At 38.0% G+C, this 24761-nt stretch overlaps 4 protein-coding genes across 4 annotated transcripts; 3 read left to right on the top strand and 1 right to left on the bottom strand.

Annotated features, from left to right (window-relative positions):
* Positions 1-5175: 5175 nt before the first annotated feature.
* Positions 5176-6347, bottom strand: LOC149373190 (uncharacterized). Its single transcript, XM_089597720.1, has 3 exons — positions 6072-6347; positions 5936-5995; positions 5176-5402 (listed from the first exon to the last, which is right to left on the bottom strand). The coding sequence occupies exons 1-3, from the start codon at positions 6237-6239 to the stop codon at positions 5199-5201; spliced, it is 432 nt and encodes a 143-aa protein (XP_089453846.1). The 5' UTR covers positions 6240-6347; the 3' UTR covers positions 5176-5198.
* An 11027-nt stretch (positions 6348-17374) lies between these two features.
* Positions 17375-19041, top strand: LOC149373189 (uncharacterized). The gene is made up of 2 exons (XM_089597758.1): positions 17375-17457; positions 17694-19041. The coding sequence occupies exons 1-2, from the start codon at positions 17375-17377 to the stop codon at positions 19039-19041; spliced, it is 1431 nt and encodes a 476-aa protein (XP_089453884.1).
* Positions 19042-19074: 33 nt separating this feature from the next.
* On the top strand, positions 19075-20992 carry LOC149373188 (uncharacterized). The gene is made up of 3 exons (XM_089597757.1): positions 19075-19796; positions 19853-20927; positions 20972-20992. Exons 1-3 carry the CDS (start codon positions 19075-19077, stop codon positions 20990-20992), a joined length of 1818 nt encoding a protein of 605 aa, XP_089453883.1.
* Positions 20993-21002: 10 nt separating this feature from the next.
* On the top strand, positions 21003-22991 carry LOC106640730 (uncharacterized). The gene has a single exon (XM_014354854.2). It carries the CDS (start codon positions 21003-21005, stop codon positions 22989-22991), a length of 1989 nt encoding a protein of 662 aa, XP_014210340.2.
* Positions 22992-24761: the final 1770 nt, after the last annotated feature.

Here is a 24761-nt window from a genome sequence, read left to right as displayed (position 1 = left end):
AAGGGTTGTTTATAATACATATGATACGTTGAGACGTCCAGCAATTTTCAAGTCTCATTGCAAAATCTTAGCTATTCCACTACGCAACACTAGAAGAAAAAGCATTGCTTTGAACAAAGGAAATCCACTTCTCGAATTTTTAAATCATCAGTAAGTACTTGTTTCTAATTACTGCCTTAAACTGTTACTTAATTTTTTTTTTTTTTTTTCAGCATCCAGAAGTATCGAGAGAATGGAATAATATCTCGAATTAGGGAGGAAAGACTTCGCACTACTAGCATTAAAAAACAAGTTTCGTTTACGTCATTAGGTATTACTGAGGTTGCCCCACTGTTTGTATTTTTAATCAGTGGATTCATCCTTAGTTTCATCATATTTTTGTATGAGAAATGTCACAGACGGATTGTACTGTATTTTGTAAGAAAACCATGTAGGAGAATTAAGAAACTTAGAAAACCAAAGAAAACCAACCGTTTGTATAATGATGGGAAGCCATTTTTAGTTTATTCTCAGTACAGAGAGCCGCAGCCGCGCCCTTTGTGGCCTTATACTCCATAAAAAAAATAAACTGATACACTAAATCACAAAAATAGTACTTTTACGTCATTAAGGCATAAAACACAAACGTGAGTGCTCGTAGGGTATGGTTGTTGTATGTTTTTGCTTGAATCGAGTATATGGTTTATCTAACCAAAGGCGAAAAGTGCAATTTTTGCTTGTGGACACACTTTGCGCCAAGTAAATCTCTAGAGGAGCTACCTCAGCCACGAAGTTACCGAATATATTCCGTTCCAACTTTGTACACTTAATGCTTTAGAAATATAAAATACACCGTTGAATTTTTGTTGCCGTGAGCTAGTTAGTTAAAGAGAAAAATGTAACATGCACTTTTATGGAAAAAGTGGAGTTTATGGACATATTTATAAATATCTCGGAAGTTCCCCAACAGATCTTAATGAAAATTGAAAAGAATGTAAATAAACATATGACGAAAAGTATAGTAAAAAAATTAAGCAATAAGCTCACGTCTGAATTTAATGATCAATCAATTATTCATGACACTCGCGGGACTTGTTGACTTTTTATGCCATATTGCGTTTGTATTGTTGGCGGGAAATACGAACGAAATTTCAAAAAATTTGGCTCGGCAAAACATAAATTTTTTTTCGTCATAAACTACAAAAATTATAGACTATTAAAGACTTGAGCGTTAATACTACTTCCTTATCAATCAAGTATTCGGTCAAATAATTCTTTTATAAAAGTATTCACCCTGCTTATTTTATGTTGTGATTTAGTTACACGAATCAGTCCTTTTTAATTTTCTTATAACAACTCTTTAATACCTTTTAAATTATCATTAATGTTATTAATATATTCATCTATAATATCCGAGAATGAGATATTAGCATTTCAAAATTTTTTTTTCAATAAAAACTCATGTCATGTTTACATATGACACCTGCTCTTATGATCGTACGCCACACGTCACCTACGCATCTCATCGAAACATTTATATAGCGCTAAGATTGGTAGGAAAGTATACTGACATTTTTCTAGTAACGTTTTTCAGAAATTTCTAGGTTGGTACTCTATGGCTGAGGTACCTCCTTAAGTAAGTACTGTGAGCCTGAAAAGCGCTGAAATATATTTTTCTTGTTGGTCCAAAGTGATTACAAGGCCGCTAAGTGTGGCCCGAGGGTGCAATGCAGTAGATGCATTGTGCTTGTGTTAAAGAAAACTAATTTCAAGACAATATACTTTTAATGAAAGAATTTTTCAGCAATACAAATGTATAAGCATTTAGTTAGATGTACACTAATGAAAATTAGCAAAAACGTAATTACATGTAAAAAATGGTAGTTTTTGTACCTCGAACGCAAAGAAAAAAAATAACGCCTGGAAGTCAGGGGAGTTTGGTAGTTTGGTGTGTAAGTGCCCAATTTGTAAGAGTCGTTTTTCTTTTCGACAGGGCAAAAAGAATTTGCACCCATAAAAAGAAAATTACTTTGTACTGACCTATTCTACTGTATACATGCATCTGTATGGCTTCGTTACAACTTTTTTAAGTGATAATGAAAAAAACTAACAGTGTTTACTATTTCGATGTTTACAAATTATCTACAGTAATCATTCCGTACCAACCTATGTGTAACCAAAAATATTTCTTTTCATTATTTCTCAGAAAACATAAGGTTAGACCTCCTAACATTTTTGTAATTTTTTTTTTAGTAATCTAAAGAGTGTCATAGTTTCTTAACAAATTTAAAAAAGAAACGTAACATGCCATTAATGTTCTTAAAACTTATTCTGCAAAACTAAGACTGTAACCTTAAACTGTCAATAGGATACCTATCATTGTTATATAATTCGTTATAAATCTGAGTAGACGGTTGCAAATAAAAAGTCAATAATATGATATCGTATATAAGCTAAGAACTGAGAAATATGCTGGTAATGAATGACAGCAAAGTAAATTAAAATTTGGATTATTGGTTAAATCATTGTAATACTTAGTAATGTTAGTGTAAAGTAAGATTGTTTTTGCGTTTTGCTAGAAATTACGATGTCGAGCGTAAAATTTACGTAAAACTTTAAGTGTAAAGTGTAAAGATTGCGAGTTCTTACGTGGAAGAAATGTTGTGCTTTTGTCCCCGCAATCGAAGAAGAAACGTCATGATTCAGTAGGGGTATGGTGGAATGTTTTATGTTCATTTTTAATCGCAAAGAGCCATATTGCAGTTTGAACAAATTCAACCACCTTGGATATTTTTATATGTTGTTAATTGAAATAAAGTGCATTAAATCTGGGCCTAAAAACTTAAAATTTAAAACAAAAATTATCTAAACATATTTTTTATAGCCAAAAGTATAGAAATATAATTTATACTTAATCACAGCCAAATTTGCAAATTTTTTTATTTTAAAATTTGACTGTAAATTCTCTATAGCTTCTGCAATGAAACACACATAAATTTATTTACATGCATACTTACAACGATATTCCTCTGAAGGGTTTTAAAAATATAATGTTACATACATTTGTCTTACTTAACTGCATGTATCCATGGAACTGGTTTTATCAACTACTCCTACGCTTATATGATGCCAAAATTTTGAAATACTCCCCTGTAAGCACGCCATTAGCCTAGCATGTTTTTGAAGTCTTTAGTTTTTGCTCGAAAAAAACTTCTTCATGTTTAGCCATCACGTGTATTTAGGTTTAGCTAGAACATGTCCATGGTTGATTAAGGTCCGTAGATAACCAACGTTTTTAACATTTCTTGTGATTTTTTTAAAAAAAAACTGGATATAAATTAATGCTGAAATTCTTGATTAAGTCATTTTTTTCCATAAAATCCATAGGGTTGAGAAACATTTACCAAGGAAATGTTTCTGACTAAAATAACGCAAATATGAAGAAATTAAAAATTATGACATTGCATTCATTTGAATCGATTTTCTCGAACTGATGATCGTCAAAACAATTAAATTTATTTAATTTACAGCCCCTAGATAGTGCATGTCATCTGAAATCTAGTTGACTATTATTTGTTTTATTATTTTTTTGTCAGACTATGTCCAATTCACACAAAAATTTCGCACATTTTTATTAAGATAAAATTTTTGTACATACTATACCGTGCACAAGCTCATGAATAAAAACCACTAAATATTTTATACTTATTTTAATTTCCATGCTCACACCGTAAAATCCGCTAAAATCCGCTAATTCAGTCACAAGTGCCATGCACAAACAAATTAAAAAAAATGACATTGGCATGTGGTCAATATCACGTGCTTGAACATTTTTGCACAACAAAATTATGCACAAATCTTGTTTACACTGGGCCTACTTTGCCAACCCACCCACCAAGGACTTAAAAATATTAAAAATGTCAAAGTGACCTTTCATTTTTGTTGTGTAGTATTTTTTGACCAAACAGTGTCTTTAGAACAATTAAAGAGACTTGGATACAACAAGCTTGGTGTCCAATGATTTTTACGATCATCCCAATTTCGATATTTATGTGAGATTCTCTTAGAAGCAGGATTTTGTCTTTGAAAATGGTTAAAATTAAAAATACAACATTTATCAACACCTGTCACTGGTAAATTATTCTTTCAAAATTACTTGGTCCAAAAGTACTACAGAAATGAATTCAATTTCCTTTAAGAGTTTTTATGTTGACGTTACTCTCGGTATCTAGTTGTCGGTTAACACCTTAAGAACGGTTGAATTTTTAAAATATTTGAAAAGAATCTATTACAAACATGCAAGTAAACTGTGAGTATTTAATCATAAAAATAATAAAATTTAAACGTTCAAACTTTTAGTTTGAAACATTGGTCAATTTCTCTATCATTAAAAAAATCAAAAACCTTTTTATAAATTTTTGTACAAAAATATATTTTTTTTTTTTTTCGTTTTCGAATAAGGGTTTATTCCGTTCTTAAACTAATTCACGCCGTTCCAATCACATACGTTAATAAAATATTCAAGATATTGTGTTTTGTATATTACAAATCGTTTTTTGCGATTGAAAATAAGAAAAGGTTATTGTTAAAGGTTCTTTTTATACCATGGTATAGACGAAATATTGTGATTTGCAGAAAACAATAAAAAAGATTCCCTACTGCAATGTTAGCATATTACATTTTCAATTTAAAAGCTCATTCCTGCGATAGTAAAGTCTTGCTTTACAACGGGATGAAAAGCATTTCATTTCTCTACAAAAAAATTACTTATCTTTATAGTTGAGATTATCTACTTACAATTGTACCAATTTTCGTATTTCTTACGTGTACAGTGGCTTTTCTAAATTTAATTTAAAACTCTTTAATCTTAGACATTCTTCTAGTATACCTTGCATCTTGCATCATAGATATTTTTGTCGTAGACTCTTAAACTGTAAGTGTCCGTATAACGTGTTAAATCAAAAAGTTTTACTGAGCAGTTATGTATCGGAGATTGTATAAGCGTATAATTAACTTATATTATTAAACGTTCAACTTGTAAATTTTACCTTTGTAATATTGTTCTTAGAAATGTAAGATCTCAAAAGGCTTTAATTAATTATTCGTAAAAAAAAAAGAAAAGGTAATGCAGTGACATCATTTATTCTTTTTTTTTTTATACATTTTCTTTTGTTAACTAAGATCATGACCAAGCAGATATTTTTAATCTTAGTCACAGTCTATTGATCGACGACTGTCTCACGTTTCAGAGGCACAGATATATACAAGATCTTGTCTTCGCTTATCCATACCTCAACTTTTTCCATAACACAGTTTTCTGGCATTTTACACGGGATATCAGTGATAATATCGCATGAGACATTTCCGTCCTTATTTTGTTGATCTGTCTTGGTGCCCGTAACTAAAATGGTGTTATTACGTACCTAAAAAATACACATTTTACATGATTAACATATTTTTTTATATTTAAACAGCTGCATACATATGAGTTACATGGGACTAGGGGCGTTGCCCCTGCCCGCTTTTCGCACGACATTCCTCGCATTCAATAACCAATCTTTAATTTTTCGATTTTGTTACAACAACTAAATAATTTAAAACCAAACAGAAAACAGTTTTGATTTTTATTTAATTTCAAAATTTCAACTACTGATTGTTGGATCTTATTCTCAAATTTAAGCGCCCAAGACTAGTCTCGACCAATCACAGAACGAATAAACCGACGACAATAACAATTTATTTATAAGTATGATATAAGTATAACATAGGTAAGATTATGAGACTTCTGGCAGGTAAAGTTTTTATTCATACTAATTATCTAATAAAAATTGTTGACGAAGCAGAACATAATGAGCCAAACTTTTTAGAGCTTAATTTAAGCGTTAAACACAAGAAAGATTAAGAATTTAAAAAGTTCAACTAGAAAAAGACTTAGACAAAGAACTTCCATACTTACGGTGGCGCTGATTGAAGCCAGGGAAAATTGTTCACAATCTATCTTCATTTGATAGACTCCCTATAAATACATTACTATCATAAATTCGTAAGAACCAAAAATAAATATTTTTTTATACCATTGCTCATCACTTTACCTTATTCTTCATGGATGGTAAGGGAGAATAACCGCCAGCTATCTTTAAAAGGTCTAACTGTCTCTCCTCTGTAGCCATGTTGCTGAAAGACTCAATCCGACGACACGACGTTTCCATTTCACTGGGTGGATATCCTGCTCTATCGCCATCATCATAATCTTCCGACATTCTAATAAAAATACTAGTATTACGGGGCTTCCTCAAGTAATGAAAAAAAAAAGGATTGTGTCTAAAGTTTCTAGACAAGAACCTCTTATTAGTAGCGAAAGAAGTGCGTGCCTGTTTGTCTTGAGGCAGAGAATATAGAATTCAACGCTTTATATAAGCTGATTACTTAAACCACGTTTTCATGTATGCTTTTCGAAGCTCCATCCAAATAATTGATACATCGAAAATTTAAAAATTTTTCTCGAACATTTCTTGACTGCAAATGATTAGAATTTTTCATTTTTTTTAATTTTTTAGAAAAGTTTGCCAATTACCAATGTATCGTTTATTTCGGTAGAACCCCATACCTTTTGGTGCGAATGAGACAGTGTGGCTGAAGTGTCTGTAATTTCCTGATATATATATAGATATATAATTTTTTTTTGCAATTGGACGTGCTGATTACGATGAAAACAGTTAAACTATTTTTTGCGTGGTAGATTAATGTTAAAATCACATTTGAATTACATTTTCATTACATTTTAGCAACGGTAAGAGCTACAGTAAAAATTAAAAAATACCAGCGTGTAGAGCAGAAAATTTGCCATCAGTTGAGTTTATTTTTAAATTTTGGACGAGTAGGAAATTTTGAAAAAAAAAATTAATGTAAGTTCAATATATTTTATTCTATCCAGAAAACTATATTTGTTGTCACTAGACTAGTGTTGTTACAATCCGAAGACAATACCGAAAATTAATCCAAGCATCCATGTCTAAATATCAATCACTATTGCGACTTCCAATTAAAAAATGATGAACGCGTATAGCCGTAAAAAAAAAAAAAAGAAAAAGTTTCTTCAGTAAAGTAACTTTTTATCTGAAATCTTTAGTTTTCAGAAAATATTGTTAAAAATATAGGATTTTATAAGACTCGTGAATTTTGTGTTGATCAACGAAAAAAAAAAACTTTGATATAATTAATATTGGGGTAATTTTTGGTGAGAAGTATTCCAAATTATTGTTGAAAAAATAATACAATGAACGCGCCATTTTGCCTCAGTATCCATTGTCGAGAACACTTGTATTTTTTGAATAAATTGTATATCCTTAACATCTGTAGGTAAAGACCCAACTTTTTTTGCATAAATATAAAAATTTAAAAAAGATATTTATTTAAATAACGACATCCCAAATTTCATACCTAAATTAAAGTTGTTAGATAAAGTCTCGAAAACATTCGAATCATTCTAAACTACGACATTGTTTCGGGGAAAAAAAATGCTTTGATACTGTTAAATCATGACAAAGGGTAAGTATAGCCATTGCAAGGAAACTAATAATTATGTATAGATTTATGATTTAAAGAACACATAGTCTTTAATTGGTAGCTCAAACTGAGCCACTTTTTTAATGTTAATTTTCTGAAGCCTGAGCTCTGTGATAACGTATCTTATATATGGATTTGCATTTATGTGTTGGAAGTATTTAAACGAGCAAAAAAATTTTGTAATGTGCAGTAAGTCAAAGGTTATACTAATATTTGACGCGTTATTGTTCATGACTTCATGATATACTTTACTTATCTATTGCGTATGTGATTTTCCCTGTCGGTTGGCTGAAATTGTTCTCTGCATACGTCCGTCAATTTAGACATTTATAAACCTTTTTGCAATAACTTTCACATGACAAAATTATTTTTGAGTTTAATGCATACTCAAGTACAAGTAAAATTGTAAAATTGAAAAATAGTACCAGCGCTTGCTTGTCCGTAAATACACGAACAAACGCAGTCATAAGGAATTCTTATATTCATACATGTGTAGAATCTCACCCAACATATCACTTGCCCTTTGCTTCTGCGGTTAATATATTATTATAACGGCCCCTACGCCTTTAGAAACGTTTCCCAGAGCTTGTCCCTATCGACGTCCAAAATGTCCGATAGCTCATTTGTACTTTACGGCATAAAACAAAGTAGTGACGTTATATATATACAGAGTCGAGCCGAGAAAGAATACTTGATTTTCCCATAAATCGTGTGTCAGAACTGATACGTTCAATGTGCATAACAATTCAATTCAACCACCTTCTACTGGGCAGCTCTGATAATAATATATTTATGATTGTCTGTATACTTACGTCCTTCACCTGTTTTTGTTTCATGTTTATTTTTTTTAATAATGTGTTTATTAGATCAAGCACTTACCCATTTGTAAGTACATTGTGTTATTGATTGAACACTTCCTTTTGGGTATTTGTGTATAATCACTAGCCAATCATTCATTTGTATGTGTTCTTTTTTATATTTTTAAACATTATTGTTACATTTTGCACTGAATCAAACTGGAGGAAATATCTTTTAACACAATTCTTGGTGAGTGTACTTTTTTAAATATTTGATGCTATTTTAGTGATTTGACGAAAACATGGCTATTTCTATGGTGAGGAAAAACTAAAAAAATCAAAGTATTATATTGACCGTAAGCTTAAAATAAGCACGAAAATACCTACTTATTTTGTACAGTACACACGAAATAAAAGTAAAGAATATATCCTTTGTTACAATTCTGATATTGAAAAAAATGTTTATGCATGTATCACAATTGGAGTTTTATTTTCAACTAAATATCATCTCAATAATAAAACAGCAATTTCTTGTTGCAACAGCTAAATGTTACTTTTTTCTATGGTACCAGATTTGTTACTGGTTTTTTATATTTATTTTTCATTATTATTATTATTTATTATTATTTTTGTTTTTTGCTGATTAAAACAGTAATAATAACATCCAGAAATTAATTTTCGATGTAGAAAATGTGGGCATTAAATAATATTAATACGATCCGTTATACGAGTGCAAGTTCTTTAAGTGGGTTCTCGTTACTCGTTATAAAAAATTTCAATTTGACATCTTACCGATTGTAGAATAAGTAATTTTTTATTTTTTTATGCGTCTTTCCTAAATCTAAGAAATTCGAAGTACTTTTCCCTTTTGTAGCTTAGCTTTTTATTGGTTCTCTGCAGCGTAGAACGAAAAATATTCCATAAAATAAACCAACGTAGGTGCCCGAGATCTAAAATATTAATACCTTAGTATGAAATAAATAATATATTGGGCTATTTCCAACATCAGGACTACCACCACCACATCGGGTTAATTCTCCGTCGAAGCACATAGCTCCAACCAATACAATCATAGGTAGGGGTAAACGGTAGAAATATTGGTGCCACGTATTTTCTTAAAGCAAATCAGAGCTACTTTCACTCCTACTCTTTGAATATCACGGCCAATCTACTAAAACTCAATAGCGTTTTCCTCCCCCCCTACGTGTGTTAACGCAACCTCGACCAAGTGCCTTTTTCCCCTGCGACCGCAACGTTTGGATATTTTTGGACTCTTCAATTATTTTTATAAATTTTCGAACGGTATGAAATTATTTGACGATAAAATGATTTTTTGCAGAGGGTTTAAAAAAAATGAACAATTAGTGCAGAAATGCAAATATACCTACGAATTATGGAAACCAATCTTATTATGTTTGCATATTGGGTAGTACTTAACATACAAAAGGAAAATTTTTGTTGGAGATGATAGACATCTTACTGTTTCAAATGTTTACAAAAGTTAAATTCTGAGGGATAAATAGTTTTAGAAAAGTCAAAAGTTCCAAGATCTTATTGAGACTCTGAAGTTGTTTGGGATATTAAATAGCTATATAAAAAGAATCTATTTGATCGATGAGTTTTTACTAATATGTTAGTAGAAATTTCATCAGATACTTCACATACTCGATGGCACGAGAAAAAAATCTAGTTGCATCACTTCAAATTTAGGGACGTGTTTTTGGTGTTGGTATAATTTCTGTGGTAACAGGATACATATAGATATTGTAAAGTATGATAATTTTATAATACCACAGGAGTTATCCTTTTTCTAAGTTTCTTTTGCGAATTGTGATTAAGATTTAAAAAAGTGTATCTTATTTGGAAAAAAAAAAATTAATATAAATCTTGAATAATCCTAGCATTTTAAGAAATTCTGTAGCATCCACTTATCAAAACTCATCTATGCCATTTTTTGAAGCATCAACATTTAAAAAAAAAAAAAAAAAAAAAAATGAAAGAAAAATAAGCGTATTGAAACCTTTTTCATGCACGAAACATTTAGTTAATTTTGTAACGTACAATTGGTAATATTATATCAAAATCACCATTAATTTTTTCTGCATCGATTTTTTTCATTGGATTCTATCTTTGATGGTTATTGAATTGTTAAAATTTATTAAAAATGGTATTGTTTTGTGTACAAATAAACAGAATATGTAACTTAATATTATGAAGCTTGTTATATTTTTACTTATAACTAAATGTATGAAAATTGGATAGCTGTTACAAGAAAAATTACTTAGTCTATCGACCTGATGAGCGACGAAAATTACCCGTGCCTCGTACAACTGCCGAAAATGTGGGTGTCATAGCATATAACATATACAGTAAGAGCTAACGCCAAAATTGCCTTTACTCAAGTTTTTAGTCTGAGTAATCGTAAAAAAACGTTTGGCAAAGTGGTAGCAACTTTTTTTTTGTAAAGGGGTATAGCTATTTGAATGTCAATTTTTGGGTAGTAGATAAGCATCAATTTTCAAGCTTGTGCCCAATATTATTTGTATCACACATTAATCCAGGCCACCGTCGGTAACTCTCTCTTTTTGTCCCTGTTCCGGTGTATAGTCAATTCGAGCTTGGAATCTCTACTACCTCGACCAAATCCAATACAATAAGCCAGTGAAGGTTGTTTGCGGGGTAAAAGTGGGTAATTTCTAGCCTGCTGCTCTTTCCTAAAAACATCATCATTAACGGGTACGTCGACGCCGAGGGCTTCAATGTGTCAGGTGTTAAGAGAGTCCTTCTTTTTTGACGCGTTAATGGATGTATTATGCAGGAACTACCTGTTCGTGTGAAATGGGTCGGAAAGCCACGAGACTAAATCGATAACTTGGGAGGGTAGTATTGTTCTCGATTGCTATACCACCCGATAAAGTAGCGCGATAACTTATTGGCTCACTTTTTTTAAACTAGTCGATTGTCCTTTCAGTTATTCTTACGATTTTTTCTGATTTTCTCAATTTGATCCATTGATTCGGATAATAGTCTCTAGCAGAAGTCTGGAACGTTTTTGAGTATACGAAAGCCAACTGCATTAAGTATATGGCCTGAAGGAATTGTAGGATAACGGTTTAATGCACTGCGGATCATTAAGTTAATAAATAATAAATCAAAGGTCTTAAAATTTCCCAAAAGTTTTTCTTTATTATGAGGTATGCAGTAAGTTCGACATTTATCTGAAATTATGAAACCGCAAGTCATTCTATTAAAAGTAGTACGAGTCCAAGTATAATCAGACATAGGCAGATTTTTTTTTAATTAATTTTTCCGAGTATTGAACACCTATTTACATGTTGTTCCTAAAAATGTAGAATTTATATAGAAAAAAAAACTTTAATGAGTTCAATGTCATTGACACGACTCTGCCTATCGTGTGAGTTTCTCTGCGGTCTCGAGTCTGAGACTAATCACTGCGAGTAGGTCTTGAGAGCATGCATCGTCTGTGTGGATCCAAGACCATGCGCTGACTTATTTACTATCGAAAAATCTACAAGTAATGTTTGGAACGCTGTGGGAGCACGAGATAGATGCAGCTACGACGAAGCGTTGGTCCGCAAACTCAAGAGGACGATTTTACGTCCAAGAATTTACTTTTATAGTCGATGGCGTTCGATCAATAACATGATGTACTTACTTATGGGTTAGCGCTAGATTCTTAAAACATATCATAAAAAAAATAAACGTGAAACAAAAGCAGGTGCAGGACATACACGAATAATTGTAAATATATTATGAGCAGAGCTGCGTAGTAAAAGGTGGTGAAACTGAATTGTCATGCACATTGAACGATCAGTCCTGACACGCGATATTTAAGATAATAAACTATTCTTCTTCGGCTCAACTCTGTATATATATATAGTGTTGCTACTTTGTTTTATGCTGGAAAGAACAGATAAACTATAGAATATTTTGGACGTTGGAAGAAAAAACTCGGGGAAACGTTACTGGAAGCGTAGGGGCCGTTATAATTATATATGTTCGTGACCACACGATAAAAATGTGGGTGCGTTGGGAAAATTTCCTGTACAATGTTTATAACGTTTGTTACTGTATTCACAACCAAGTGGGTGTTGGCACTTTTCTTTAATTTTACTCATACTGATGATTGATAGCTTAGAAAATTTTTGCGGCATGACAGCTGTTGCAGAAAGATACATAAATATTTGAAAAGGCACTTTGCTGGCAACAGTTTCAGCTAACTGACACGTAAGATCGCATACGAAATCTATAAGAAAAGCATATTATAGAGTCATGAACAATAACACGTCGAATATAAGTGTCACTTTTTATTGAACCCTTATTTTAAAATTATTTTGCTTGTTAAAATAGTTGCTACACGCACCCAAACATTAGTGTATGAAATTTATTTTCACACAGTGTAGGCTACTGAAAATTAATATAAAAAAAAATTTTACTACAAGCTACGGACCGAAGACCACATTCACTATAGACCGTAATTCTATACATAATTATTAGTTTCTTTGTAATATGTATACCCATATACTGTTCATTAAGATTTGATAGTATAGAAGTACAAACTTTTTCTCAAACAACATCACAGATTGTATAATCCTGAAACTCATAAGAGGTTAAATTGATTCCTTCTCCAGTATATAAGTCTAGAATTTTAACTGATTATGACTTTTAAAAAATACTGCTCTTTTATAAAACAATAAATTTTTGACTTGTACTACCTCATTTTAAGATACATTTTCTTGGAAGATTATTATTTTAAATTCTATAGCTTTACATAAAAAATAATACCTGAAAGACAGAAAAGCTTGAAAAATTGCTTTACAGCATTTTGCTTCGTAAGAAAATACTTTTTATATCTGACGTCAACCAAAGTAATCCATACAAATACTCACCAGAATTTCAACTTATACTGAAGCAAAATATACTGTAATAACAGTAACTACTCTCAATCATGTTTTTCGCAGAGTACAAATTATCTGGTATTTTTATTTAAAAAAAAATCGAATTTTGTTAACTACCATAAATTTCAAACATTCGTAAGATCAAGTACAAATAATACTAATCGGATTAAAAGACAGTTAGTTCTTTATTTTCATGTTGCGTGGGAAATATATGATAGAAAGCGTAAAAAACATGTAATGTACAATTTATAAAAAAAAGAACTTGTTTAGTTTGAGAAGAGCCCAATTAAATGCTGAGTAATAATACAATATAAAGCACTAATGACACATAAATTGGTCAGAACAACTATTAAAATACATGATTAATATTAATTAGAGGACTAAGGATAATTAGTATTTGCTTGATAAAGGCGCAATTGTACAATCAGTTTAGTCCGCTAAAGATACATAAAATTTTTTAACAATTAGAAATGAACAAATAAAAATGTAACCAATAAACTGATGAAAATAAATTAGCAAATTATTTAATAAGTAACGTTAGACACTAAATTTTTGCGTTACTCGAAAACTTAAAGAGTTAAATATTTTAAAACGTGGCAATATATATTGTTCAAAAGTTACAGGTTACAAATATTTAATCTCCAATAGAAATTAGTTTGAAGCCTATATGATGCATTGCTTTAAAATTTTGTCATGTATTGTTTTCTTTCCAATCTGTCCTACGCGGATTGGCTTCTGTTTTGTTTGTTTTGGGAAATACAAATAAAATGAGGAGAAGTTGGAAAGGGGTTGACTGTGTCGATGGGCGTGACTGTTTTCCCACTTTATGGCCAGGAAATTTTGGTAGTGGGAAAGGGGATTCCAAGCCCTTCAAGGCACAGCCCTTACACGTCACTGTCTCGCAGTGCGTCAGCTAGACAACACCTCAACCCAAAGTGATCACTGTGTTCTACGTTTCTGATACAGTTTGTCAAAGGACTTTAGTGCTCAAATCGATATTCGTTTGTGAAAATTGTCCTGTGCAATTCGAGAACCAATACTTCCAGCATCCAAAGCGTGTCCATTCCAGCCGTGCCCAGCTTCATCCAAGGAGTTTTTGGACGTTATTGTTTGCGCCACGAGAATCAAGTTAACAAGTAAGTACATGCATTAATCCTCCCTTTTGCAGAAATAAATTTGTCTTACTTTTAGCAAAATCATCTTGTTTCGTTCCAAGTGCAGTACTATTTTGATACAAAACAAGGAAAGTCATGGGTAATATTTAATAAGAAAATAGATTTATTTTTTTTGCTATCATTTTTTTGCTTATAACAATCATTCTTTTTAGTATGCCTCAAAAAAAATACACATAAAACTTCTTCTTTCTTCATTCTAAGCTGTTAAAAAAAAAAATATTTGACAAAAATTCTCATTAATAAAATTCATTATTATCAAACAATTGCTTAAATTTTTCTACATGTGAGGGCAGGAAAGGCGTACACATTAAAGCATAAATTTATAATAAAAATTACTTCAAAATCATTTTTTTTTTTTCATTTACAAAACTAGTGCTGAACATTTGTGAAAACCACGCTGACTTAATTCATTTTGACTTAACTTAACAAGCAATTGTTTAAAACACTATTTTTCACAATCTAAAGTATGTTTCTACTTTCTTCATATTTCATGAAAAAAACGTACATGTTTTTTGTAAATATTTTAATTATAATTGCGACGTGAAAAGAAACGTTTCTGGATGTTTTCGCTTGCTACGTCTCTGAACATTTTCCATGCAAAATATTGGCTTAATTTTATAATTTATTTAAGATTAAAAAGAAAACTGAATTAAATTCAATGAGTGATGGCATAACATACATTTAAAACAAGAATGAAGAAATAGGCCTGTTATAATTTTTATCTCATTTAATTTCAAACGATGAAATAAATATAGTACTGTTGTACAAACACTGTTATTAAATAAAATTTGATACATTTTTTACTATGTGTTAGTTATATTACTGATATAAAAGACTTACTTTCACTAACTTATGTAAAAAACGTTGTTATAACAATTTTATTTAGTTCAGTGAGCAAACATGTATATTTTTTGAAATTATTTTTAGCCAAAAATGATGAAGCTAACCAGCCTCGTTGTAATATTAGCCGTTGTTTTATTCATGCCATGTGATTCAGCAAAAAACATGGAAAGTCAAGTTCCTGTCATTTTGGATGTACAAAACTTCTATGCGACCACCAGCATAGGAATTATTTATAGGAGCAATGAAGGTGAGTAAAAGTAGAGCATTTATTAAAAAAATATTAATTTTCAACTACAAAAATTATTTGTTCTCAAATCCACAGACATACATTCCGTGGTTAACATGGTTAAAGCATTTTCACGTAAAATGGTGTATTTCGTAGCTTCGACGATACTGGACCTTCCAGCGAAGTACCCAAAAATAAGAAATTACTCAAAAACCCTTTTCGTGGTGTTTTTAAATACTGACAATGATTTCGAAAAATTTACACGTTTCTCGAGGCATCATAATCTGTCGCCTCATGTATGGCTTTTGTTATTCCGGCCTGCCATTACCGAACAAATTGACAGCACTTGCCGTTATCCTGAAAAGAATCATCTTCACTTGAATATAAGAAGTGAAGTTTTAACTAAATGTGGCAACAATAAAAACATTAATGAATGGTTTGCTGTTGGCCCCCAGAGTGAATTACAATTTAATAAATTATTTAAATGGAGCAAGGAAAGAGGATTATCTATTACAGACAAGCGAACTTTAGTCCAGAGACGAAAGAATTTAAGTGGTTGCTCTGCCACAATTACTGCTAAGGTAACAAATTTGTTCAATAATTAAATTGGTTTATTTTGACATAACAAAATTATTGCATCTAAACAAATTTTATTGTTTTATGGATTCGTTCGTAGTCTCCTCGTGTTTATTCTACAGTAATTCAAGATTTTGCTTCAACAACAGGATTAGCACTTGAGTATAATAATAATTCCCATATCAAAGGGGAACCAAATGAAAGTGTCAAGAATGCATCAATTAATCCCACAAATTTATTAAATGAGAGTATTATTATTCCTTACAAGTTTTTAACGAACAAAAATTTAGATAAGTATGACTTAACGATTGAAATCATGGATTATAAAGATGCGTTATATTATGAATTACCGGATACTTTGGATATTCCATGGGATGCCTATTTTGAGGTTAAAAAATTTGAATTGTCAAATATTTACGCCTAAACTTTTCTGTAACGTTTAATATCCTTATTATTGAACAAGTTTTCAGCAAGCAAATGTGGATTTTCTTGATTATACTGGTAGTTTTTTCTTCGATATTATTTGCAGTAATTTTAGTATTACATGGAGATAGGAGAGGATTCATTTATAAACTGTCGGACGGTTTTTTAAATGTATGGCGAATGTTTGTACATCAGGAGTTTACAGGTAAACAGTCAACGAAGATTTTTTCGAAAATACAGTAGACAGATTTATATTACGTTATTTATATCATATTATACAAAACGATTATGATGATTCACTTCTCATGTTTGTTATTTCTCTAGTAATTTTTAAATACATATGATTGATTAGTTCTGTGCAAGATTTGTCTTGCGCGCCCATGCCCTCCCCTCACCCTCTTTCTGCTCAAAGAAGAGGGAGCTGCTGCTCGCTTGGTCTCTGCTGGCGCGAGCGAACTGAGCTCACGAGTGGAACTAACGTGTGTGCACGCCTCGACCTCCTGCTTCGCTGGGGACTCTCGAACCGGACCTCCACGTCGATCTGCCTACTCTAAAATATCTGTTACGGCTGATCTGCCGATCTTGTATTTACTCGACGTCCTAATAAAGAACAATTCAAACATTGGTCCTTCGAGCCGGATAGCGTGACTGGGACAGACAACCGCCAGAACCTCATCGAGCCCAGGACAGCCAGAACCACTGTGCTACGCGAAGCAATGTAAGTAGGACGATATGAGATGCGATCATGCGAAAATACATTCTCTACGTCCGAGAACGTATCGAGACATTGGGCCTCTGTTGCAAGTGATGCAATCGTGCAGAGCCGCGCCACGTGGTAGAGCGATCTGAGGTTATGATAGCCTTAACAAGATGCGACAGGCGAGAGACGCTCCACCGCGACTGCCGTGCAGTCCGCGTCGTGGACCTCGCGTGCGACCGCGATTACTCAGTCAGTGAGGCTGTCGAGAGGTTTTGGGTTGCAGATTACAGGCTGCTTCATGCTTAAACCGCGGGATTTACTAGTTCACGTCATCCCGCGGCTGGTCGGGTTGACAGATTCATTTGCGATTCCTCACGCCCTTTTTCTCAATATTCTACGTAGACTCATTTGGCACGCACGATTACACCACAAGTAACAAGGCGCCGTTTGAGAGACAAGCGTCGAGCTCAGCGCGTGACTAATTTACAGGGATAACGAAGGCTGGCCCTCGTTGCTGGAATCGCAGCAAGCCCTGCTAGAGGTTCTCGCGGAATTCACTCAATCCGCCAAGAGCGTCGAAGTATGGAGCATGGGTCTCGTCGACGCCAGGTTCGAGCTACTCGCTGATTATTGGAATGACTTCCAAGCCAATCATAAGGATCTGATTCAGGGCGCACCTGTGGATAAAGTTGCCTCCTTGAGAGCCCTGTACAGGTCCGCAGAGGGATACTACCTCGACGCTAAGGCGTGCCTGTATGACGCTAGGAGTCGGCTGCTCCCGGCCATGCCAGGAGGTGGTGGCCAGTTACCTCTCCCCAGACCGCTCCCTGGACCGCACTCGGGCCCTCGCCTGCCGAGCATCAATATCCCGCTCTTCTCTGGCCGTCGCGAGGATTGGCAGTCTTTCCGCGACCTGTTCCAGGCGCTCATTCACCAGGATGCTCGGCTCACCGACGTCGAGAGGCCTTACTACCTGAAGGCAAACGTACAGGGTGAGGCAAAAGCAGTTCTGGACACCTTGCAGCTCGTTGGCTCCAATTATTCCACGGCCTGGAGTCTCCTTGTCTCGCGGTTCGAGCATCGCCGCCTCCTTGTGCAGGACCACGTCATGGCACTCCGAACGCTCAAGCCTCTGCGCGAGGAGTCCGCTGCTGGTCTGCAGGGCTTGCTCGATGCCTTAGAAAAGCACCGTGATCAACTGCGAGCGCTCAATCAGCCGGTGGAACATTGGGATGTGTGGATGGTCTCTTTTGCCTCGACCGCCATGGACCCCTCGACTCGGAGAGCCTGGGAAGACGAGCTCAAGAAGTTAGAGGCAGCCAGCTCTGCACAAGAGGAAGCGGCCTCCTTCGCCACTTTGTCCAGCTTTCTGCGGAGGCGCGGCCGCTCTCTGACTTCAATGGAAGCCTCGCGCCCTCCCCGATCGACGAACGATCCTGTACGCTCGACCGGCAGTCGCCCTCCCGCGCCGACGCCACTCAGCCGCAACCACCGATCTTTAGCCACCCACGCAGTCAACGATGACTGCCCTGCTTGCCACGCGCCGCACTACGTAGGTCACTGTAGCCGTTTCCTGGAACTGGACGCGCTTGGGCGAAGGGGTTTCGGCGCTCAGCACAAGCTGTGCTTTAACTGCCTGAAGCCGGGCCACATGGCAACTGTCTGCCCTTCCCAAGGCGTATGCCAATATTGCAAGGCGCGGCATCACAGCCTCATCCATGATGGTGGTCGCAAGCGCAGGGCCGCGCCCGACCCAGCACCAGCTGAGGCAAAGCAGTGTCTCTTCACCTCGGACTCCAAGGACGGGATCGACGCGGCAGCTGCTTCACCGTTGTGACTAGCCGTCTTGCCCACGCTCAAGGTTCAGCTCATGGGCCCCGGGGGGCGGACAGTCACAGCAAGAGCACTCGTCGACGCTTGTTCGGAGATTTCAATCACGTCTACTGCCCTTGCTCGAAAGCTTGGCGCCAGTCCCGAGCCAGCTGTCACGAGCATATCTGGCGTCGGAGGCGCTGTCTTTATGCGCTCCCCAACGATTGCAAGTTTGCAGCTCCAAACCCGGAACTCAACCCGGACGTTGCGGCTGACTGCGCACTGCTTGCCCCAAATGGGACTCCGCACCCCCTCCGGACCGTTACAACCAGCCGTCATCGAACTCTGGAACGATTTACCAGATCTTTCAGACCCGACCTTTGGAATACCGGGCGGCGATATCCTACGGCCAGGGCAGTTATTCCGTGGAGATATCGTCGGACAGCTCACCGTTGCCGGCTGGATGCTCGCTGGTCACGCACCGGGCCAAGCGACCTCGTCCTCGCCGGCTGCTTGCATGACGACACAGGACACCTCAGCTCCGCCTTGGCACGAGCAGCTAATCGCACTGATGCAACGGTTTTGGGAATTGGAGGACGTGCCACGGGTAATTCGTCAATCTCCTGATGACATCGAGTGCGAGGTCATCTTTGCCGAACATCATCGGGCTGCCGACGGGCGCTATGTCGTCCGCCTCCCGCTCAAGCGCGACGGAATTGAGCGACTAGGAGAGAGCTTAACCGGCGCTAGAGCATCCCTTCGTTCGCTACAGCGCAGATTGCGGGGTGCCCCGGAGATGGCCATCGAATATGCACGCTTTATGGACGAATTCTTAGGTGCGGGCACATGCGGTTACTGACCGACGTGGAGCTACGCGAGTCGTCGGGCCTCGTGCATTATATCCCGCACCATGGCATCTGGCAAGCTGGCGACCACCGGAAGAAACTGCGCGTCGTATTCAACGCATCGCGACCGACATCCACTGGCTATAGCCTCAACGATATCCTGCACGCCGGACCGAAGCTCCAAGCCTGCTTGCCGACTGTCTTGCTCCGCTGGAGAAGGCATCGGATTGCTTTCTGCGCGGACATCCAGATGATGTTTCGGCAGATCTGGATCGACAAGCGTGACGTGGACCTCCAGCGTATCCTGTGGAGCACTGATGACTCTAGCCCGCCGAAGCACTATCAGTTGCTCACTGTGACCTACGGTGAAGCTAGTGCTCCCTATCTCTCTCTACGGACGATTTCCCAGCTATGCGAGGATGAAGGCCATGCTTGGCCCGAGGCCGTGCCTGTCGTCAAACAAGATCGATACGTCGATGATATTCTCTCTGGCGCTGACGACGTTGAGACGGCTCGACTTCGCCGCGACCAGCTGATCGGCTTGTTGCAAGCTGGGGGCTTCCCTCTGAGGAAGTGGGTGGCCAACGATCCGGAGCTGTTGCGTGATCTCTCTCCAGATGCCCGACTAAGGCCAACCTGGCGACAGCTCAGCGCAGACGGTCTTGTCAGCGAACTCGGCGTCAGCTGGGACCCGATTGACGATTGCTTCCACCTCACACCGCCTACCCTACAGCCACGGCCGACCAAGCGCGCGATGCTTGCCGCTCTAGCACGACTCTTTGATCCCTGTGGATGGATCGCGCCCGTTGTCTTAACTGCCAAAATGATCATCCAGGATCTCTGGCGAGCGCGACTCGAATGGGATGAGCCCGCGCCTGCTGCCATGGCCCAATGCTGGAGCGGATTTCTGACTCAACTGCAGAATGTCCCTAGCATTGCTATTCCTCGCTGGATCAGCTGCAGTCCCGCCACTAGTTTGCAACTCCACGCATTTGCAGACGCGAGCCGGCGCGCGATGGCTGCTGTCGTGTACTCGCGCTCTGAGAACCCAGCCGATGGTGTCTGCGTGAGTATTTTGATGTCCAGGACCAAGTTGACCCCCATCAAAAGCTTGCAGCCAGACGCCACTAGTCCAACACGTATGACGATCCCTCGATTGGAGCTACGAGCGGCACTGCTCGCAGCGAGGCTGCTACGCAAGGTTGCCGAGGAATATGCTGTGAGCGTTGAGCACTGTCACGCCTGGAGCGACTCCCAGATCGTGCTTCACTGGCTCCGATCATCGGAGCCGACAAACAACTCATTGATCGACAATTACGTGGCTCACATCCAGGAGCTTCTGCCCTCCCACGTATGGAGATATGTTCCGACGGACTCTGATCCAGCGGATGTGGCGTCCCGGGGCACGGATCTGTTCATGCTTCAGCAAATGCGTGCTTGGTGGGAAGGCCCTTCTTGGCTCGCGGGCCCTCTTGACTTGTGGCCAGCCGAAAACGCAAAGTTGCCTAGCTCCTGCAACCCAGTCAACGACGGCGCCCTCCAATCTTGTTGTGCTGTTCAATGCACTACGCCAAATCTGCTCGAGAAGTTCTCAGACCTTGGCCGTCTCCTACGCTTCCTCGCTCGACTGCGTCGCTGGATCCGTCGTCGGCTACGTCGAGATCCCGCTCCCTCGCCTTTCACCCTTCTGACGACGATTGAGCTGCGCGATGCCTACCTCGCCTGCGTCCGCCTCAGCCAGCGACAATTCTTCGCGCTAGAGATTGCGAGCTTGCAAAAGGGCGGCCGTGTCCCTGCGAAAAATCCACTGCTGTCTCTAGACCCGATCTTTTCCGATGACGTCCTTCGAGTTGGCGGTCGTCTCCAACATTCTGCGCTCACCTTCGATGAGCAGCATCCGCCAATCCTCGACAGCCGATGCAGCCTCGCTCGGCTCATTATCCAGTGGGCTCATTCTCGTGCTCTTCACGGAGGAGTCAGAGTCACCAGCGCCTATGTGGCTCGCAAGGCCTGGATTGTTGGCGGGCGGCGGCGAATCAAAAGTATTCTCCAGGGATGCGTGGTCTGCGCCCGACTGCAGGCGCGGCCCGCCACTCAACACATGGCACCTCTACCGGCCGCACGGGTCACTCCTGCTCGAGCTTTCTCTCGCACTGGAGTTGACTACGCTGGCCCATTCAACATTTTGTCTGCTAAGGGCCGAGGCATCCGCACAAGTAAGGGCTACGTCGCGATCTTCGTCTGCATGACCACCAAGGCGTCACACCTTGAGCCCGTTGGTGATCTCTCCACCGAGTCATTCATTGGAGCGCTCACAAGATTCTGCGCCAGGCGCGGTCGGCCCTTAGAGATCTGGAGTGATAACGCCACCTGCTTCCGCGCAGCAGACCGTGAAATGCGCGAGGCTCTCCAGGATGCCAAAATAAAGTGGGAGCGTGTTGCTGGCTCACTGGCTGAACAAGGCGTCACGTGGCACTTCATTCCTCCACGGGCGCCCCACTTCGGCGGACTATGGGAGGCCGGTGTCAAAGCAATGAAACATCATCTCCGTCGTGCCCTTGGACCGCGCAACCTCACCTACGAGGAGTTTTCCACCGTTTTGGCCAGCATCGAGGCGGTCCTCAATAGCCGCCCTCTCACTCCATTCACCGGAGGCTTAGATGACCTGGACATCCTCACCCTTGGACACTTCCTCGTCGGTGGCCCGCTGAATTCTGTGCTTGAGGCCAGTACCCCGCCCGAGAAGCTCGATCACCTCAGTCACTGGAAGCTGGTCCGGGGAATCCTAAACCAGTTCTGGAGCCGCTGGAGCCGCGAGTACTTGAACACGCTCCAACAACGACCCAAGTGGAAGGTCCCACGTCGTAATTTTCAGGTTGATGACGTCGTCGCCGTGGTGGACGCCACGCTCCTCCAGTCTAGCGGCACGTGGCCGCTCGGTCGCATCATCTCGGTTCATCCCGGACCCGACGGGCTCGTTCGCGCCGCCACCATCCGGACCACCACTGGTGAATACACCCGTCCCATCAGCAAGCTCTCTCTACTGCCTGTCCGATTGCCTAGTGCCGGCGACGCCGCCTCCAAAGACCCTGTGGCCGAATCTGACCCAGGTACGGCGGGCGGAGACTGAGATCGTTCACGGAACAAGGCGGGCGGGTTGTGCAAGATTTGTCTTGCGCGCCCATGCCCTTCCCTCACCCTCTTTCTGCTCAAAGAAGAGGGAGCTGCTGCTCGCTTGGTCTCTGCTGGCGCGAGCGAACTGAGCTCACGAGTGGAACCAACGTGTGTGCACGCCTCGACCTCCTGCTTCGCTGGGGACTCTCGAACCAGACCTCCACGTCGATCTGCCTACTCTAAAATATCTGTTACGGCTGATCTGCCGATCTTGTATTTACTCGACGTCCTAATAAAGAATAATTCAAACAAGTATAGTGAAATTTGTTCTCGTGGCCCACAACGATGATCCTACGAAACAACTGATTGTATCCTTTCTTGATCAACATGAAGACCATCAAAAAAATTTTGTATCACTTTACCAATAACCTTTGGAATGATATCTTTATATTTTAAAGATGAAAATAAAATAAAAAACTTTCACAAACATAAGTAATAGCAGATCAAGTGGCTTTGTTTCTCGTATAGCGATGGTTTATCGAAAATCAAACTTGTACGTAACAACGTCAACGGCACTCAAGGCCGCCAATACTTTCGTAATTGTGCAGCGCTCGCTTGTGTGTTTACTTCGAGTCCTGTTTGCGTGTACCTGTGATTCTTATTTTCCACCGTAATTTTTTTCGCATGTTTAAAAATATCGCAAAACTTTATGGGAGTCATCAGAGAAAATTAACTTGGTCTTTGAAACGCACTTTTTTATTATTTAATAAATAAACTACGGGACTCCTCGTTCCAAAAGTATCATGCAATGGTCGTCAGATAGTTTAATAATGGACACGTGAAGTATTTTTTCAACGTCATGGAAGTTGGGAGAGTTTTGGTGTGTAAGCGCCCAACTTGAAAGAGTCGTTTTTCTTTCTGAGAAAAATAAAAATTTCACTTTGAAAATTTTCATGTTAACATTATTCGAGGTATGCGGAAGTCGGTTAACGCCTCAAATACTGTTGCAATTTTTAATTATTCAAAGACAACGAATTTGATACATGTGAGTAAATTTATGTGTATTTAATCACATACATAATACACAATTAACAGTCAAATTTTAAGTTTAAAACATTGGCAAATTTTTCTCTCATAAAAAAATATCATAAGCTGATTATAAATTTGAATGCAAACAATATTCATTTAACTATTTTTGTTCTGACGTAAGTGCTTTTTTACACCAAAACCAATTCACTTAATTTCGATCACATGCATCAAAAATAACAGCCAAGATATTGTATTATGTACATTACAAATCGTTTTTTGCAATTGAAAAAGAGAAAAATTTTTTTTTTTAAGTTTTTGTTTAATATCATGATATAGAAATAATGGTGCTTTGCATCGAACAGAAAAAAAGTATTTCATATTACAATCTTACCATGTGACATTTGAAATTTCAATGCTTATTTAAACCATAACTTAGTCATACTTTGCAACAGGACGAAAAACATTATGTTTGCCTACAAAAAAATTACTTACTTTTATAGTTTACTTAAAATTATATATTTACAATTGTACCGCTAATTTTTATTTATTTCTTGAATGTACAGTGGTTATTTTAAAGTTAATTTTAAACTCTTTATTCTAAGACGTTCTTCTAGTATACCTTCTATCTTGCATCATAGGTATTTTTGCAGTGAACTATTAAACAGTAAGTATCTGTCTTAAATGTAAATCAAAAAATTGTACTTATCATTAGTGGATCGACAAGTATATAAGCGTATTAATTAACTTGTTTTATAAA

The sequence above is a fragment of the Copidosoma floridanum genome, unplaced genomic scaffold (genome assembly GCF_036245765.1).
Source record: "Copidosoma floridanum isolate Cflo_tuat_1 unplaced genomic scaffold, Cflo_Japanese_pri ptg000035l, whole genome shotgun sequence".
Classification (NCBI taxonomy): domain Eukaryota; kingdom Metazoa; phylum Arthropoda; class Insecta; order Hymenoptera; family Encyrtidae; genus Copidosoma; species Copidosoma floridanum.
The sequence above is the reverse complement of the archived record's forward strand: the minus strand, read 5'-3'. Positions and strand labels throughout refer to the sequence as shown.

Coding starts and splice junctions, on each gene's coding strand:
- LOC149373190 (XM_089597720.1), bottom strand. CDS start 6,239: ATGTCGGAAGATTATGATGATGGCGATAGAGCAGGATATCCACCCAGT. Junction 5,996..6,071: donor TACCATCCATGAAGAATAAG/GTAAAGTGATGA, acceptor ATGTATTTATAG/GGAGTCTATCAAATGAAGAT. Junction 5,403..5,935: donor TGGCTTCAATCAGCGCCACC/GTAAGTATGGAA, acceptor TGTATTTTTTAG/GTACGTAATAACACCATTTT.
- LOC149373189 (XM_089597758.1), top strand. CDS start 17,375: ATGCGACAGGCGAGAGACGCTCCACCGCGACTGCCGTGCAGTCCGCGT. Junction 17,458..17,693: donor CGACCGCGATTACTCAGTCA/GTGAGGCTGTCG, acceptor ACTAATTTACAG/GGATAACGAAGGCTGGCCCT.
- LOC149373188 (XM_089597757.1), top strand. CDS start 19,075: ATGGGCCCCGGGGGGCGGACAGTCACAGCAAGAGCACTCGTCGACGCT. Junction 19,797..19,852: donor CGTTCGCTACAGCGCAGATT/GCGGGGTGCCCC, acceptor ACGAATTCTTAG/GTGCGGGCACATGCGGTTAC. Junction 20,928..20,971: donor ACCCAGCCGATGGTGTCTGC/GTGAGTATTTTG, acceptor CCCCATCAAAAG/CTTGCAGCCAGACGCCACTA.
- LOC106640730 (XM_014354854.2), top strand. CDS start 21,003: ATGACGATCCCTCGATTGGAGCTACGAGCGGCACTGCTCGCAGCGAGG.